Consider the following 17,930-nt stretch of genomic DNA (forward strand, 5'->3'; position numbering starts at 1 on the left):
TTATGCAAGTGGGAAGAAACACAGTAAGTAGTACAGTACAGTGGGTAGTACAACACAGTGGGTAGACAGTCAAACACAGGGGTAGTACAACACAGTGGGTAGTACAACACAGTGGGTAGTACAGTACAGTGGGTAGTACAGTACAGTGGTAGTACAGTTACAGTGGGTAGTACAACACAGTGGTAGTACAACACAGTGGGTAGTACAACACAGTGGGTAGTACAACACAGTGGTAGTACAACACAGTAAGTAGTACAAACACAGTGGGTAGTTACCATCAGTGGTAGTACAACACAGTGGTAGTACAACACAGTGGGTAATACAACACAGTGGTAGTACAACACAGTGGGTAGTACAAACACAGTGGTAGTACAACACAGTGGGTAGTACAACACAGTGGTAGTACAGTACAAGTAAGTAGTACAACACAGTGGGTAGTACAGTACAGTGGTAGTACAACACAGTGGGTAGTACAACACAGTGGCTAGTACAACACAGTAAGAGTACAAACACAGTGGTATAAGTACAGTACATGGTAGTACAACACAGTGGGTAGTACAACACAGTGGTAGTACAAACACAGTGGTAGTACAGTACAGTGGGTAGTACAACACAGTGGGTAGTACAGTAACAGTGGGTAGTACAACACAGTGGGTAGTACAACACAGTGGGTAGTACAACACAGGTTGGGTAGTACAACACAGTGGGCTAGTACAACACCAGTAAGTAGTACAACACAGTGGGTAGTACATACAGTGAGGTTAGTTACAACACAGTGGGTAGTACAACACAGTGGTAGTACAACACAGTGTAGTACAACACAGTGGGTAGTGACAGTACAGTGGTAGTAGTACAACACAGTGGGTAGTACAACACAGTGGTAGTACAAACAGTGTAGTACAACACACAGTGGGTAGGACAGTACAGTGAGGTAGTACAACACAGTGGGTAGTACAGTCACAGTGGGTAGTACAACACAGTGGTAGTTACAACACAGTGGGTTAGTACAACACAGTGGGTAGTCAACACATGGGTAGTTACAGTACAGTGGTAGTACAACACAGTGGTAGTACAACACAGTGTAGTACAAACACAGTGGGTAGTAACAAAACACAGTGGGTAGTACAACACAGTGGGTAGTACAGTACAGTGGAGTATAGTACAGTACAGTGGGGTAGTACAACACAGTGGGTAGTACAAACACAGTAGGGTAGTAACACACGAGTACAGGGTAGTACAACACAGTGGGTATACCATACAGTGGGTAGGTAACACAGTGAGTAGTACAGACAGGGGTAGTACAACACAGTGGGTAGTACAACACAGGGTAGTACAACACAGTGAGGTAGTACAACACAGTGGGTAGTACCAAACACAGTGGTAGTACACACAGTGGTAGTACAACACAGTGGGTAGTACACACATAAGTAGTACAACACAGTGGGTAGTACACAGTGGGTAGTACAGTACAGTGGGTAGTACAACAGGTAAGTAGTACAACACAGTGGGTAGTACAGTACAGCGGTAGTACATACAGTGGGTAGTACAACACAGTGGGTAACAGTACAGTGGACGGTAGTACAAGTACATGGTAGTACAACGTGGCAGTATGACAGTACACAGTGAGGTAGTACAACAAGTGGTAGTACAACACAGTGGGGGGTAGTACAATCTCCACTACCTGAGTTTTCGGTAGTAGGCTTTGACCCTTTCCAGTGCGACGGCGTTGGTGCGTTGCTGGAACTCTTCTACGGACACGTAGTCCTGCTCAGACACTCCCTCTGGCCTCTCCAGGGCTGACCCAGGGACAGATGTAACACAGTCAAAATGCAGTACATGCAGGCAAGCACATAGGCATGCAGGCAGGCAAACATGGATACATACACAGAAAAGCACACACACACACACACACACACGATAGGAAGACACATGAATATACAGTACATACACGCACCTTGACAGACAGACACATTGCTAATATTCTTTTATAATGGATAAAATGTACAAGTTTATACTCTGACAGCTGAATAAGACCACTGAACACAAAACTTTATTCAATACGAGTGGCCTGTAGGTGGCGACGACACCCAATTTAGACCTAGTTCTCCAGGTCTTCGACTGCAGAATAGTATTACATTACAAGCTTGTGCTTTGCAGCCACTGAACAATGTGAGCCTGCCTCCCTGTTGGGTTATTGTCCCAATTGGCACATGTGGATAGAAAATTAATGGTTCCCTAGCACAGAGAATCCAGCATAATTCCAGKCATTTATATGGACCCAACGAAGGTCGAAAGGACACTGCATGTGAAATAATAGTGAAGAGGAAGCAGATAGGTAGGCACAGAATACATTTCCCGGTTGTACGTCATAGTACGTTACTCAAATGGTAGTTATGACACCGTAAATGGCAATTACATAAGAAATACCCCAAAATTTGTATTTTGTTTGTGACTATAGGTACTTTCACGCTTGCATTGTAACTAGAACATTACATGTAAGCATCTAACCCCGCTTTTCTTAAAGTATGGGTCGCGACGTGTCAGTGTACATTTATAATTGTTTCATTAAATACTGGACTTGATTTGGCCAAGTGCATCCTCGCTCTCTGCTCAGTTCGGCAGCTGCGCGAGTGTGAGAGGGAGATGCCCCGTGTGCTTCGCGGTTTACCAGATCTTTTTTTCAGCAGTTTTCTTGAAGATCACTCACGACGCGACACACACGATGCACCGCTGTCGCTCAGGCAACAGATGATCCGCTGTCAGCCACTGACTTGTCATTTCCACTCGCCGTCACTCACCGTTGTCATCAAATGAATTCATGCTACCCACCAGTTCTGACTGAGCTCAATTGTCGTGAAACGCATATACAACGATGAGTTTCTCTCTCTTAAATACAAACTTATAAGGAGGAGCGCCCACAATGGTGTTTTGTGTGTGGAAGTGCTTAGTAATGGAACTCGCATAAAGAAGAAATTAATAAAACGACACGTCCTGACCGAACACCCAGGGAATTCTTTCAGAACAGGGCAGAATGAGTCAGGAAACAGGGCTTCGACAGTGGAAAAGTAAGTCAGCTAGCAAGGCATTGTTGTCATTTTTTAACCGGTGATGATAAGCAGTAATAAGGGAGTACACTAACGATGTCAAGCAAAGAGGCACTGAGTTTGAAGGTAGGCCTTGAAATACAGCCACAGGTACACCTCCAATTGACTCAAATGATGTCAATTAGCCTATCAGAAGCTTCTAAAGCCATGACATCATTTTTCTGGAATTTTCCAAGCTGTTTAAAGGCACAGTCAACTTAGTGTATGTAAACTTCTGACCCACTGGAATTGTGATACAGTGAATTATAAGTGAAATAATGTCTGTAAACAATTGTTGGAAAAATGACTTGTGTCANGCTGTTTAAAGGCACAGTCAACTTAGTGTATGTAAACTTCTGACCCACTGGAATTGTGATACAGTGAATTATAAGTGAAATAATCTGTCTGTAAACAATTGTTGGAAAAATGACTTGTGTCACGCACAAAGTAGATGTCCTAACCGACTTGCCAAAACTATATTTGTTAACAAGAAATTTGTGGAGTGGTTGAAAAACGAATTTTAATGACTCCAACCTAAGTTTATGTAAACTTCCGACTTCAACTGTACCTAGTTTATATGGATATTTAATTGAATTGTTATTTGTTTTTGTCTATATTGCATTTGTTTTCGGCATAAGGGCAATGAAATGTACCGATATTTATGTCTAGTTGCATATTTTCCTAAGCTTGTGTCCCAGGAAAAACATAATTTCTCATTTGGGTCACAGACTGAAAAAGTTTAAGAACCCCTGATCTAATCAGTAAGGAGAAAGGGATTTAGAGATACTGAGTAAAAGACCTCTGTTGAACTTGATTATTATAGACACCATGGCCTGCATCCCAAATGGCARCCTATTCCCTAAATAATACATTCCTTTTGGGCACTAAATTGGGAGCCATTTGGGACCCACTCATGGTCAGTGTAGGCAACCTATTCCCTATATAGTACATTCTTATTTAGTTCACAAAAGGAATGTATTATAGTATTAGGGAATAGGGTGCCTGGCATGACTTATCCAGGCTAATGTTATAGGTGAATGGATGAAGACATTGTTCTATATATCTAATTGCTCCTGTCTCTGTAAAACTGAGTGCATATTTAAGATTATAGCAAATTGATAGGCATTATAAACTGTGTGGTTTGAGCCCTGAATGCTGATTGGCTGACAGCCGTGGGTATGACGGGTATGACAAAACATGTATTTTTACTGTTCTAATTACATTGGTAAGCAGTTTATAATAGCAATAAGGCCCCTCGGGGGTTTGTGATATATGGCCAATATATCATGGCTAAGGGCTGTATCCAGGCAATCCGTGTTGCGTCGTGGTATATTGGCCATATACCACACCCCCTCAGGCCTTATTACTTAATTATASTTCTGCATTGTGAAGGTCTGTGTATCTATGGACCTGCAACATATTCCCTGAAGGTGCCTCTAGTGCATTTCATAAAATTCAACCCAATGCCATTTGATTTGACTRGACTCCATTCAATTCATTAAACTGTGATTCAATGAGGTTTTGATGACCACCGCCTGGTCTCTAATTCAGCCAACTTTATTTTGATGATAATTCGAATCAACTCAATTGAATTCAGCTCACTTCGATTTGATGATAATTCAAATTGACTCGACTCAACTGAGTTCAGCAAAATTTTGAACGAGCGGGCTGTTCTCTTCCTACTCACCGCTGGTGAAGAGCACAGTGTGCAGTTTGAGGCTGCCCCCGTTCTGCAGGCGCGTGGGGAGCTCACTGAAGTGGCAGCTGTCCAGGTACATGGTGACCCTCAGGGCCTGCCGGGTGCCCTCCACGTGGTAACACACCGGCGTGTCTYGGGGGAAAAAACACACGCGTCACAGCAATCGCAGAGCTTTCACATTTGACCCCAAGGGGAGGTTAGTTATGGGGCATTTTCCCTTCAATTACCCATTGGCTTACTGATTGTCCTTATTGGCATTACATTTAGATTTGAGTCATTTAGCAGACACTCTTACATAGAGCGACTTACAGTTAGAGTAGCCATCTTAAGCTTGGTGAGACAACCACATTACAGTCATAGTAAGTACATTTTCCTCAAATACAACACTATTGGTTACTTCCAGTGTAAACTTGTTCATAGCTATTACTATGTTGCAAATGACAATATCGGTATTCAGTGTAGTAAACTCTGCAACAGATAAATGTATTAGTTAATCATCCCGACCCCTGGGGAACCCTATGAACAACACAACCCCTGTGAGGTTAGCAGACCTTCTGAAGACCATCCACCTGTAATCCTTTGGGATTGGGTGTGAGGTTTTAGACTTTCATGGAACCCTCCGCCTTCATAATGTTTACAAATGGCTCTACTAAACCGAGAGTTCAGGGGTGTTACTGAACAGGCTTTTATCAAATCAATACTGTCAGATGAGCTTATAGCCTCCACAAACTGTCTGCCTAAGCAACAGCCGCTACGATGTGCTGGTGCTAGTTAGCTAGACCGTGCCGTACTGCTAAACTGGGCCCATTTTCTAAAAAGCGATTTAAACAGGTTTTTAAAGGAAGGAGAGGAAGAGGTATTTTGTATTATGTGTGTGTGTTATGCTTACTGTTGAGCAGTAACCTAGAATAGTACATCCTCCCCATTTTATCCGTGGCTTTCTCCCCCTAAATGGGAAATGCATCTGTTGTGCTTTCTTAACACAGCAATCTCGGRTAACCATATTACAGTTAGTGAAAAGGGACATGTTGGGGATGTACAAGTCGTGTGTGTCTTCCTCCACCATGCGTAAACACAAGTCACAACTCAGTCTTTAAACTGACCACCATTGCTATGGGAAAGGGTCTACTTACTTGCGACCAGGCATTCATCCTCCAGCTGGCGGAAGAACACTGTGACTTTGTCCAGGTCCAACAGGGCTGCCTGGGTATCCTCCAGCATCGTCCTCTCCTCCTTCTACACAGCAGAGAGAAGACACAAAGCTCAGCTAACAGGCCAGGGGCCATATTCAGAAAGCGTCTCAGAGTAGGAGTGCGGATCTTGAATCAGTTTAGCCTTTTAGATCAACATGAATAAGATTATATGGACAGGAGGGACCTGATCCTAGATTAGCACTCATATTCCGAGACTAATACTGAATATGTGACTCGTTTCAGGAAACTAGGCATATGTCACACGTCACTACTTCACAGGAGAGGCATTTGAACATAAACATAAATTTTATCAAAATGTGTTTTTTGACAGAAATGCCTTCTGGAACATGTGAATGTTCATGTGCGTTAATAACAAACTTCTATGCCATCTATAAATATAAATAAAATTGTTAAATTACGAGCCTAGTTGGTTTAGCTACAGAAAAAGGCAGGGCCTTCCTGCTAGCCATGATTGGCTGAGATAATGGATGGGATGAACATGCCGAGACATGAGTTTCGGATTGGTCTGCCATGTAGCAAGCTTCTGTCTATAACATGAGCTGCTCAGTATGTGTAGGTAATCCTTTCTAACGCAGCTTTAAAAAAAAAGAAATCACAAAGTACTGCAAAAGTGTTGCTAATGCTCTCCACTTTCTGGAGGACGATCGTGCCATGCTAACTCTGAAAATAAATCAGACAATGAGCAAATCCCTGATTTAGGTAAAAAAAKAAAACATTTTCATTGATCCAGACAATGAAAAAGGCGATCAACAGTGTTCTTGTCACGGAAGAAGTTGWTGGAGTTTTGAAATCAGTGGAATGCCCGGTGGAAGCAGAGTATGATAGCTAGGGAGATGGAGAAAAATCTGGCGTTTGATTGCAAATATGTGGAGGGAATCAAAAAGGGAACACATAGAAGGCTGTTGTATAAAACACCTGTCTCCGCATCTCCAAACTAAGGGCAACCATTGRATTTGTGACAGAGAGGGAGAAGTGTCCATCCATGTATATGGGTAAGAGTCTAGCTTGCTTCATTTTCATATATTATACTTTTTTTCATTGCAAGTTAAAGCCGACTGTTAGCTAGCTAGCTAACGTTAGCTGGCTAGCTCGCCAGCTAACATTACGTGTATGATCTGTGTAGTAATATTATTAGCATCTCAGAAAGCCATTTGCATTGCTAGTGAGAGCCTAAAGTTAGCTAACTAGCTAACATTGAACCTAGTTGGTTAGCTTTAGCTACCTGCGGATTCATGCATGGTAGTAACGTTATGAGTTGGATTATGGTTCAATGTTTAGCTAGCTAGCTACATGTGTAAACAAAATACTTACTGGTCAAACTAAATCAAGCTCAAATTAAGTATTTGACTCCGGTCTGCTGAGTCGAAAGGGAAATAAATCATACAGCATTAATGTTTAACGTGTTCTCTTAATAATCAGCGTCTCTTCATTCTGATGCTTGTTCTTTTACAGTATTTGGTTATTTTCAACAGTATTTGGCTATTCTACAAAGTATCCAGATATTCTTCCACCACAGTACCGGCTCTTACCACGTGGGGCGCCAGCGTTGCCTGGAAGTTGAGCAGCACGCCGATGGTGGCAGCCTGCTCCAGCCACTTACGGCTCGTGTCCTTGCAGTCTTCCTCGTACTCGCCAGCGTTGTTGAAGTGCGCCCGCAGCGCCGCCAGGAGCTGCTCGGCCAGTGTGCACACAGCGCTCACCGCACTCTGGCAGAAGATCACGTCCCGCTGCAGCTGCAGAGCCGTGTCTGGGGCCGAGGGGAGTGGAAGAGAGGGGTAAATTATTGTCTGTTTATTGTCTGTTTTCACAGAKATTTGCTTTGCTTCATATAAACTCTTCACGGGACGTTTTTCAAAAACAGCAACATACAAACCATATGGAAGGCAGGGGACTATGCAAGTCATTAGACAGGCGGAGGGGTGGGGTTGAGAGAGAGAGGAGTATAATGGAAAGAGGTGGGAGATAGGTTGGAGAAAGAGAGGTAAGGGAGGGGTAATTGCAAAAGAAAGAGGATATGATAGTGATAGACAATGAAAGAGAGAGGAGGGAAGGGTAAAAGAAAGAGTGAAAGAGGGCACATGAGACGGACGGTTGACAGGATTTTGACAACCGTTATTACTCTCAACCCAAAACACTGACATAAATACTGCCTCTGTCTGGTCCCTCAGAGAAGTAAGACAATCAATCATCTAAATCTGACATAAGGCTTACCTGTACATTTGAGCAGGGCCAGAAGCACCTGGTTCTTCCCATCTACAGAACAAGGAGGATTTTATTACCCGAGTGATCCACATGTGTTTCTGCTGTGTCTGCGTGTGTGTGTGTTTGTTTGCGTGATGGGTGTGTTACACGTGGGTTTCTGCTGTGTCTGCGTGTGTGTGTGTGTTTGTTTGTGTGATGGGTGTGTTACACGTGTTTTTCTGCTGTGTCTATGTGTGTGTGTTAGTTTGCGTGATGGGTGTGTTACGCGTGGGTTTCTGCAGTGTGTGCATTTGTTACACGTGTGTGTGTTTTACTGACCATCCACAAATCGTTGCAGGCTCTCCACCAGTGTCTTAATAGAGCTGGGCAGGTTCCAAGGGTCCTCCTGGCTGTTCTTGTGGATGATGTGACAGCGCACCGTCCAGTCTTCAGTGTGACGGAACTCTGCTCCATGATTGTTTCAATGATTTGGTTAATTACCAATATAAATGCTATGAGAATTCTTCAGTATAACACTTCACACATCTATACACACACACATTCTCAGTGAACCCTGACAACTCTAAACAAACATATACTCAGACATGTCTTACACACACAAACACACAAAACGTAGCTGGTACCTGGCTTAGTGTGGTCAGTGTGAAAGTGCTTGGTCTCCTCGCAGGCCTTGGTCATGATGGGCCCTTTGAGCAGGCTGTTGATGGAGTCCACCTGCAGATGACAGTCACAACCAGTCAGACCTCAACACACAGAGACTGGCCTCAGTCTCTCAGGCCCAGGAAATCGACGGGAGCCAAAATGGTGGTGTCCCTCGGGGAGTATGGGAGAGGTCAAAGGGCATGTGATGTCGGTAAGAGTAGATGCAAGGAGGAACACACGTCTGTGTGTGTGTGTGTATGTGTGTGTGGGTGTAGAGAGAAAGAGCGAGAAAGACAGGATGACAAAGAGGAGAATAGAGAGATGGCACAACAAGGCAATGCACTACAGATGTAGACCAGACTGATTACTATGAACATGATGTTTCTGAGGGCTAATGGAAAAGGTGTGTGTGTGTGCATGTGTACGTATACTATTAYTGCAGAACAGTGTCTTCACTACACACGTCAACACAGTTTATTACAAAACAGATTGAGAACAGCATGGCTACTGACTGATTACAGAGGTAATGGTAAAAGRAGTATTGTGCAAAAGATAGTGTAGTGGTAAAGATGGAGCACCTGGTTGAAAAGGTGCTCCAAACAGCCGTGCAGCTTGTCCTGCTTGTCAGAGGAAATACTCATGTCACAGGGCAGCTCATCACCTGAGAGAGAGAGATAGAAGGGACATTGTGTACATTTTTCCACATAAGTCAAACCAACGTGATATTTGTTATCCTACAGGGGTATGAATATCTTAGTCTAGTCGTTACTTTATTAACTGTTTCTTACCTGAACCCATCTCATCACTCCCCAGGTAAGAGCTGTTGCTACGTACACTTGTGTACGACAAGACGGAATCCCTGTTACTGTTACATTCACTGAAAACACACAGAGAGCGAGAGAGATGGTCAGAAAACAGTTGAAAAACAAACCCAGAGTACATTCATTCCCTACAGAAAAAAACACAAGGTCAAATGTGGATGGAGTCTGTCTTGTAAATTATAGGCAGAGCGAGCAGTAGTCAAATGCTTCTCACAAACATCAACTTACTTGATTGGCATGACTAAAATGCATTCCACTATAATGTCGTAAGGTGTGGCTACACCAATGTCCCAAATAAGATTGTTAAAATAATCCATAACCAGAAAAGTTGAAGTCAAACGATACTCAAACATTAAAGAAGATCACAAGCCTCCACAACAGCAAAGTTTTTGCATAAAGGGAGAGTTCAGAAAAAAATTACATTTAGATARGTTTCCATTTGGCAGTGGCTAGTTTAACAAAACCAAAYTTCGGATTGCTGTCACTCCTTGTCCATAGACTGCTTTTAAGGTAAGGAAACAAATACGTACATTTGCTGAACCATCCCTTTAACGCTCAATAGTTATTCTCCAATTATCCCTACATTTTCAATGCATTTTAATAGGCAGCCCTACTGTTGTGAACATTTCTGTGTGCGTCGTGGATTAAGGAGCCAGAAGTAGCATTATCATCGTGCTTCGCACTTAAACAATCARGTAGTTTTACTATAATCATCCAGCTTGGCTCAGCAACTAACTGGCCCACACTGTGAACTGGAAATCACAGGAAGACACTACAGCTTAGTGAGTTGTTTGTGAGTCGGGTCTCTATTATTGCCTGCCCTATAGACTGTGTGCGTCTTAATGTGTCTGCCAATGGGATGCTGGATCATTCCTGTCGAGCTGGGACTGAAGTGCCAACCCTTACGTAAAACACACGGGAGTTTGGCCTTGATTCTCTCCTCCGCACACACAGGCACTCTTGCGCACACACACATGCTCTCTGGGAGAGGGTTCCAAATTTAGTCCCACCTCATGGTAGGTTTTGGAGCAGCCCACCCTCTCCAGATGTGACGAGATTGAATGTCTGAGAGACAAACTAGACTGATGGCTCTGAGATACAAATAATATTCGACAAAGATCATACACGTAACGTTAGCTAGCGAGCCAGCCAGCTAACGTTAGCTATCTAGCTAATAGTACACTTTAACTTGAAATGAAAACAACTTTCTGACAAAATTACAAACATGTAATATCTGAAAATGTAGCTAGCTAGACAATCTTACCCGTATACATGGATGGACGCTTCTCCCTCTCTGTCACGGATGCCATGGTTACCCTTAGTTTAAAGACGTAATCCGGAGACAGGTGTTTTCTCCATCTCCGTAGCTATCATACTCAAATTCCCCTGATTTCAAAATTCGATCTCTCGGCATGTCAAGCCCATTCATTATCTCAGCCAATCATGGCTAGCGGGAAGGTTGCTGACTTTTTCTYTGGCTAAACCAACTAGGCTCGTAATGTAACAATGTTATTCGTATTTACAGACAGCATACACGTTTGATAATAAGGCACATGAAAGTTCACGTTCCAAAAGGCATTTCTGCTCAAAAACGCATTTTGATTTAAAAAAAAAAGTTTACATTCAAATGGCTCTACTGTGAAGTATTGACGCGCAACATTCACCTAGTTTCCTGAAACGAGTCACCATTATATCTTGTCTTAAGTCTTTCTTATCTTACCTGTAGGAGTCCCTGTAGCTCATGGTGTCTTGGCCCGAGTCCTCTTGGTCCTTTTCCGTCACCTTGAAGCAGACCCTCTTGATGCCCCCGTGCTCCGCCTTTTCCTGGTCCCCCTCTTCGGGGGTCACGGAAGGGGGCTGAATGGCCTCGTAGGCTGGGGACTCGCTGCCCTGCGGCTGGGTGGGCTCCGTGATGGAAAAAAGGAGGCTGTGGTTCCCGCCCGCCACATTGGAGGAAACACACGAAAAATAAGAGAAAGGGAACTATATTAGAAATATTCTCATAATGTGTCTGTCTTTTATGGACACACACTCTGCTTTAATATGCGCACACTTAATTTACACACACAGTAAAGAAGGTTTTCCCTCCTCTCAATGGGGTTGAGGTTTCACAGCCTATTCCTGCTTGCCCAGTCCATGAACAGTTTTGGACTGAAGAATTCCCCCATTTATGAGAGAGAGCGAGAGAGAGKATGTGTATCAGAGCTATTCAAATCAAATCAAACTTTGTAACATAACAATAACGAGTCTATATACAGGGGGTACCGGTACCGAGTCAGTGTGCYGGGGTACAGGTTAGTTGAGGTAATTTGTCCATGTAGGTAGGGGTAAAGTGACTATACATAAATAATAAACAGCGAGTAGCAGCAGTGTACAAAACAAAATGGGGGGAGGGTGTCAATATAAATAGTCCGGTGGCGATTTGAAGCTGTTAAGGAGCCTTTTGGTCCTAGACCTGGCGCTCCGGTACCGCTTGCCGTGCGGTAGCAGAGAAAAGTCTATGACTTGGGAGACTGGAGTCCGACAATTTTATGGACTTTCCTCTGACACCGCCTATTATATAGGTCCTGGATGGCAGGAAGCTTGGTCCCAGTAATGTACTGGGCCGAACGCACTACTCTCTGTAGCGCCTTACGGTCAGATGCCGAGCAGTTGCCATATACCAGGCGGTGACGCAACCAGTCAGGATGCTCTCGATGGTGCAGCTGTAGAACTTTGAGGATCTGGGGACCCATGCCAAATCTTTTCGTTCTCCTGAGGGYGTAAAGGTGTTGTCGTGCCCTCATCACGACTGTCTTGGTGTGTTTGGACCATGATAGTTTGTTGGTGATGTGGACACCAAGGAACTTGTAACTCTCYACCCACTCCACTACAGCCCCGTCAATGTTAATGGGAGCCTGTTTGGCCCACCTTTTTTACTGCAGTCCACGATCAAGCTCCTTTGTCCTGCTCACATTYTGGGAGAGGTTTTTGTCCGGGCACCACACTGTCAGTTCTCTGACCTCCCTATAGGCTGTCTCATCYTTGTCGGTGATCAGGCCTAKCACTGTTGTGTTGTCAGCAAACTTAATGATGGTGTTGGAGTCGTGTTTGGCCATGCAGTCGTGGGTGAACAGGGAGTACAGGAGGGGACCAAGTACACAGCCATGAGGTGCCCCAGTGTTGAGGATCAGCGTGGCAGACGTGTTGTTGCCTACCCTTACCATCTGGGGGTGGCCTGTCAGGAAGTCCAGGATCCAGTTGCAGAGGGAGGTGTTTAGTCCCAGGGTCCTTAGCTTAGTGATGAGCTTCGTGGGCACTATGGTGTTGAACACTGAGCTGTAGTCAATGAACAGCATTCTCACATAGGTGTTCCTTTTGTCCAGGTGGGAAAAGGCAGTGTGGAGTGCGATTGAGATTCTGTGGATCTGTTGGGGCAGTATGCGAATTGGAGTGGGTCTAGAGTATCCGGGAGGATGTTGTTGATGTGAGCCATGACCAGACTTTTTTTCTCCTCTGGTTGCACATGTGACATGCTGGTAAAAMTTTTGTAGAACCGATTTAAGTTTGCCTTCATTAAAGTCCCCGGCCACTAGGAGCGCCGCTTCTGGATGTGTATTTTCTTGTTTGCTTATGGCCTTATASAGTTGGTTGAGTGCTGTCTTCGTGCCAGCATCGGTCTGTGGTGATACGAATAAACGGCTACYAATAATACAGATGAGAATTCTCTTGGTAGATAGTYTGGTCTACAGCTTATCATAAGGTACTCTACCTCAGCAGAGCAATACCTCGAGACTTCTTTAATACTAGACATCGCACACCAGCTGTTATTGACAAAAAGACACACACCCCCACTCCTCGTCTTACCAGACGTAGCTTCTCTGTTCTGCCAGTGCATGGAAAATCCCGCCAGCTCTATATTATCCGTGTCGTCATTCAGCCACGACTAGGTGAAACATAAGATATTACAGTTTTGAATGTCCCATTGGTAGGATAGTCGTAGGTCATCAGTTTTATTTTCCAATAATTGCATGTTAGCGAGTAGAACGGATGGCAGTGGGAGTTTACTCGCTCGCCTATGGATTCTCAGAAGGCAGCCTGACCTGTGGCCTCTTTTCCTGCGTCTTTTATTCACGCAAATTACATTATTTGGGACTGTTCCCGGGAAAGCAGTGTATCCTTCTCGTTGGACTCGTTAATGGAAACGATTCCCGTTCAAGAAGGCAGAAATACAGCGGGAATGACGCGTCATATGATGAAAAACCCGTCAAACCGGCTGTATTTCTATCTGCTTGAACGGTGAATAGCTCATATACACATAAAAACATAAAATGACCCCAGGAATAAATAGAACAGACATGCACAAATACGATATAGCATTCAAAATGGGTGACTCTTTCCTTTAAACAAGAAAAACAGGAAGCTGGACAAACAGGGCCAGGCCTCAGGAGACTGCCTGGGGACAACAGTTCCATAATATCTTGGCCTTTCATTTTCACGCAGAATAATAACACACTTTATAAATACTGAGCTAAATTATATTGTATGCTAAAAAAATATAGAAATTATATATAGACAATAACCCCAAGCACACATTAAAATCCACAAGAAATGATTAAATCGGGCAAAAAAAATCWACATTTTGCAATGGCCATCTCAGTCTCCGGACTTGAAACACATTGGCAACCTGTGGTTTATAGAGTCATTTTTACTCATCTTTATCAAGGGTGTAAAAACTTTTGGAACCCCACTGTATATTTGGCCACATTAAATGAGCTCGCGGAACGTGTCTGYCTCGAGGGCCACCGGATTGAGATCCCTGACGTACAGTAGGTACTTTGCAAGGATGTTCATATATGTGTACTTACGCGTCTATTTGGGTGACGTACTGCCTCATCTCTTGCACGGCGATGTTCAGGCGGCTGTAGAGGCGGATGTATGCATCCTGGATCTCCATGTCCTCCTGTTTGAGCCTGTCTGGGATGKCCTCTCCATAGCCCTCGATGTCCCCCTCACCATCCTCCTCCTCCCCGAGACCGCTGCAGCTGTAAGACGGGGCACCCATGCTAGTCACACAGTGTTGGGTGTGAGACATGTGAGACAGGTTAGCTGTGGGGAGAGAGAAAATAAATAGATGAATAAATAGAGGTAAAGAAATGAAAAGGAAGTGAAAGAGTATTAAAATAAGTGTCTACGTCTTTGAAGTTAAGAATTTTTGAAAAGCTGCACTTCACATCGTGATGTCAGAAAAGCAGAGGTAAAAATAGAGGGGGAAAGAGGGAGAGACAATCAKCGTTCACTTCCAGAGACCTATACCACATGTTGAGCTTTCATACACAATAACACTSTGGTGAATATACAACCTATCATTTTGACAAAAACAGTGTGCTTGTGTATAAAGGGCCCATTACACATTGGTGTTCTATGTACATTCTACTGCCTTGWGAGTCATGAAGAAATGCCCTAGAATATGATAYAAATAATTTGTCTAATTCACAATTCTACTTCCTGATCTAGAAGCCTGAGGGTGTAATGTTAGCACATAATAGCACAGGCTACGATTAAGTCGAGGAACTGAGGAGAGAGGAAGGTTGAAGCAATACTAACGATGCTAATCTTCCAGTCAGACGGCTGGCTGTCTGTTGCAGCTTCCTCTGTCTCTTCCCGTCTTAGTGTTTCTCTGAGCAGTGTCAGAGCGGCCCTTGTGACAGGCCGAAAGGCAGGCTACCGAAACCGCAGAGACCGACAAAACACAGACAGGAGGACAAGATGGGCCCATAGAGATACGTAATGTTRTATTTAATTCTGGGGATGGGCCAAGGGCTACTCCTGTAAATATCTCTCCCACCGACTCTCTCTCTCTCTCTCCTCTGTTTCTCTCCCTCTTCTCTGTCCTTCCCTCTCACTTTCTGAAGAATATTCCACCCTTGGTGTCTTGGAGGGACCGCTTTGATGACATTATTCACCAACACCCACAGAGGGGATGGCTAAACGTTTCGGAGTGGGGGGGTCGCCTGAGGCTAATGGTTGTTTAATGGGAAACCAATGGAGACGATTAGAGTGGTGGGATTACAACTACTTTACTGCAAATGTACTGCGGGAGTTGTCACTATATGCGGGCTAAAGGCTAATTTACTCAGTTTGTTTCATCACAAGAGCTTAAAGTAATTTGTACTGTGGGATGTAATTGATCAAAGATGGTATTTAGTGGAAATTATCTCTTTGTTTTAAGCTTTAAAGTGGGTTAAAGGCTAGCTCTGTGCAATGTTGTACAGGGGATCTTGGCTATTGTTGGCAAAACTCAACTGTGACTAGAATTCCACAAAGTAACTGAACTGAGGCATTGACATAACTCTACAAAGTTGCTAAAGAGCTGTGTAGTATGTGTGCTGCTGTACTGTTGTTCTTTTTGTAATCTAAAGGTATATGTGCATATGAGTGTGTACTGTATGTGTGTGCCAGTGCATGTACAGTACACACACACACACGTCTGCATTGTCTTCTCACCCCACCTTGGTTGGGGTCCAGGCCGTAGAAGGAGTTCTTGCGTCCGAAGCGGAAGCTGAAGGCCCTGCCGGACACCATGGGGGTCTTGGGTTGGGACACCTGCATCAGGTTGACGTGGCAGTTGGTGGGCACAAAGTCCATGCAGCCCAGCGGGTGGGTCAGTACGCCTGCCTGCTTGAATGTGGGGCACGCCTTTTTCCTCAGCTCCTGGGCAAACTGAAAACAACAGCTAATGAAAAACGGTATATTTACCGCTATCACATAATGATGGATCAATAGTCGTTGCTGATCTGAGTGTCTGGCGGGGGAGAGGGAGAGACAAGGAGAGAAAGAAGAAAGAGAGTGCGAGAGAGAACTTGAAGACATTTGTAGCTGCTCTTGCACTACAAAGGGGGCTATGATAGAGGGATCCTGTAGATCCTGTACCTGCTGGTATCTGCTGATTCGCCGGCGGATGCTCTCCAGCTTGGTATCACAGATGTTCCTGAACTCAAATTGGGGCATGGACATCACGCGGTCACTCTGCGAGATCAGCTGSCTGCAGTTACGCACAAAATGACTGTCGTCGCTTGCAAAGGCCTCCAGGATCTGACAGGGCAGAGTGTATGTTTTAAATCCCTTTGGGTTCACGTCTTCAAGTTCAAGTGATTTGAAGTGATTTTTGCATGGAGAGAAGAGCACGAAGCAACCTGGGAACCATTCACTCCTATTGTTCTCATCATAAATGCTAAATGGTAGAAATCATGGCTGTGGCGATGCAATAAAGACAAACCCAAAGTGTTTATGCTAATGCTAGGAGACTACAACAACAATGGACATTTCCTGTTCCTTGACGGTATGGCCGAAGAAGCCTTCAGGCTACAGTGACTATCTGCATTGACCCTTCCATTTTATAGTCTCTATGCACATTCTACACACTCATCATTTCCTCACACACATACATTCAAACATACACTCACATACAATCATCATATACACCTTACCCCTATACAGTTAAAGTCGGAAGTTTACATACACTTACGTTGGAGTCATTAAAACTCGTTTTTCAACCACTCCACAAATGTCTTGTTAACAAACTATAGTTTTGGCAAATCGGTTAGGACATCTACTTTGTGCATGACAAGTCATTTGTGGGCAGAACTGAAAAAGCGTGTACGAGCAAGGAGGCCTACAAACCTGACTCAGTTACACCAGCTCTGTCAGGAGGAATGGGCCAAAATTCACCCAACTTATTGTGGGGAGCTTGTGGAAGGCTACCCGAAACATTTGACCCAAGTTAAACAATTTAAAGGCAATGCTACCAAATGCTAATTGAGTGTATGTAAACTTCTGACCCACTGGGAATGTGATGAAATAAATAAAAGCTGAAATAAATCCTTCTCTCTACTCCAAGATGACGTAGCAGTCAGACGTCTTTGTCTTCGTCTTATCGTGTCCCGTGTATATATATTTTTTGCACTCACTGTATATAGACTTTTTCTATTGTGTTATTGACTGTATGTTTGTTTATTCCATGTGTAACTCTGTGTTGTTGTTTGTGMCGCACTGCTTTGCTTTATCTTGGCCAGGTCGCAGTAAATGAGAACTTGTTCTCAACTAGCCTACCTGGTTAAATAAAGTTTAAATTAAAAATTAAAAAATTCTGACATTTCACATTTTTAAAATAAAGTGGTGATCCTAACTGACCTGAGACAGGGAATTTTTACTTGGATTAAATGTCAGGAATTGTGAAGAACTGAGTTTAAATGTATTTGGCTAGGTGTATGTAAACTTCCGACTTCAA

At 43.8% G+C, this 17,930-nt stretch overlaps 1 protein-coding gene across 1 annotated transcript in view; it reads right to left on the bottom strand.

The window, feature by feature from the left end:
- LOC111977234 (phosphatidylinositol 3,4,5-trisphosphate-dependent Rac exchanger 1 protein-like) overlaps positions 1–17,930 on the bottom strand; it is a 161,705-nt gene that overhangs the window by 13,590 nt on the left and 130,185 nt on the right. The window contains 13 exon segments of the mRNA XM_024006602.2: positions 1,682–1,796; positions 4,771–4,914; positions 5,916–6,018; positions 7,526–7,743; positions 8,208–8,249; positions 8,517–8,642; positions 8,822–8,912; positions 9,419–9,501; positions 9,629–9,717; positions 11,382–11,588; positions 14,509–14,749; positions 16,153–16,363; positions 16,574–16,735. Of these exon segments, the coding sequence (XP_023862370.2) occupies positions 1,682–1,796; positions 4,771–4,914; positions 5,916–6,018; positions 7,526–7,743; positions 8,208–8,249; positions 8,517–8,642; positions 8,822–8,912; positions 9,419–9,501; positions 9,629–9,717; positions 11,382–11,588; positions 14,509–14,749; positions 16,153–16,363; positions 16,574–16,735 (1,832 nt within the window).

This window comes from Salvelinus sp. IW2-2015, linkage group LG17, assembly GCF_002910315.2.
Source record: "Salvelinus sp. IW2-2015 linkage group LG17, ASM291031v2, whole genome shotgun sequence".
In the NCBI taxonomy this organism is placed as follows: Eukaryota; Metazoa; Chordata; class Actinopteri; order Salmoniformes; family Salmonidae; genus Salvelinus; species Salvelinus sp. IW2-2015.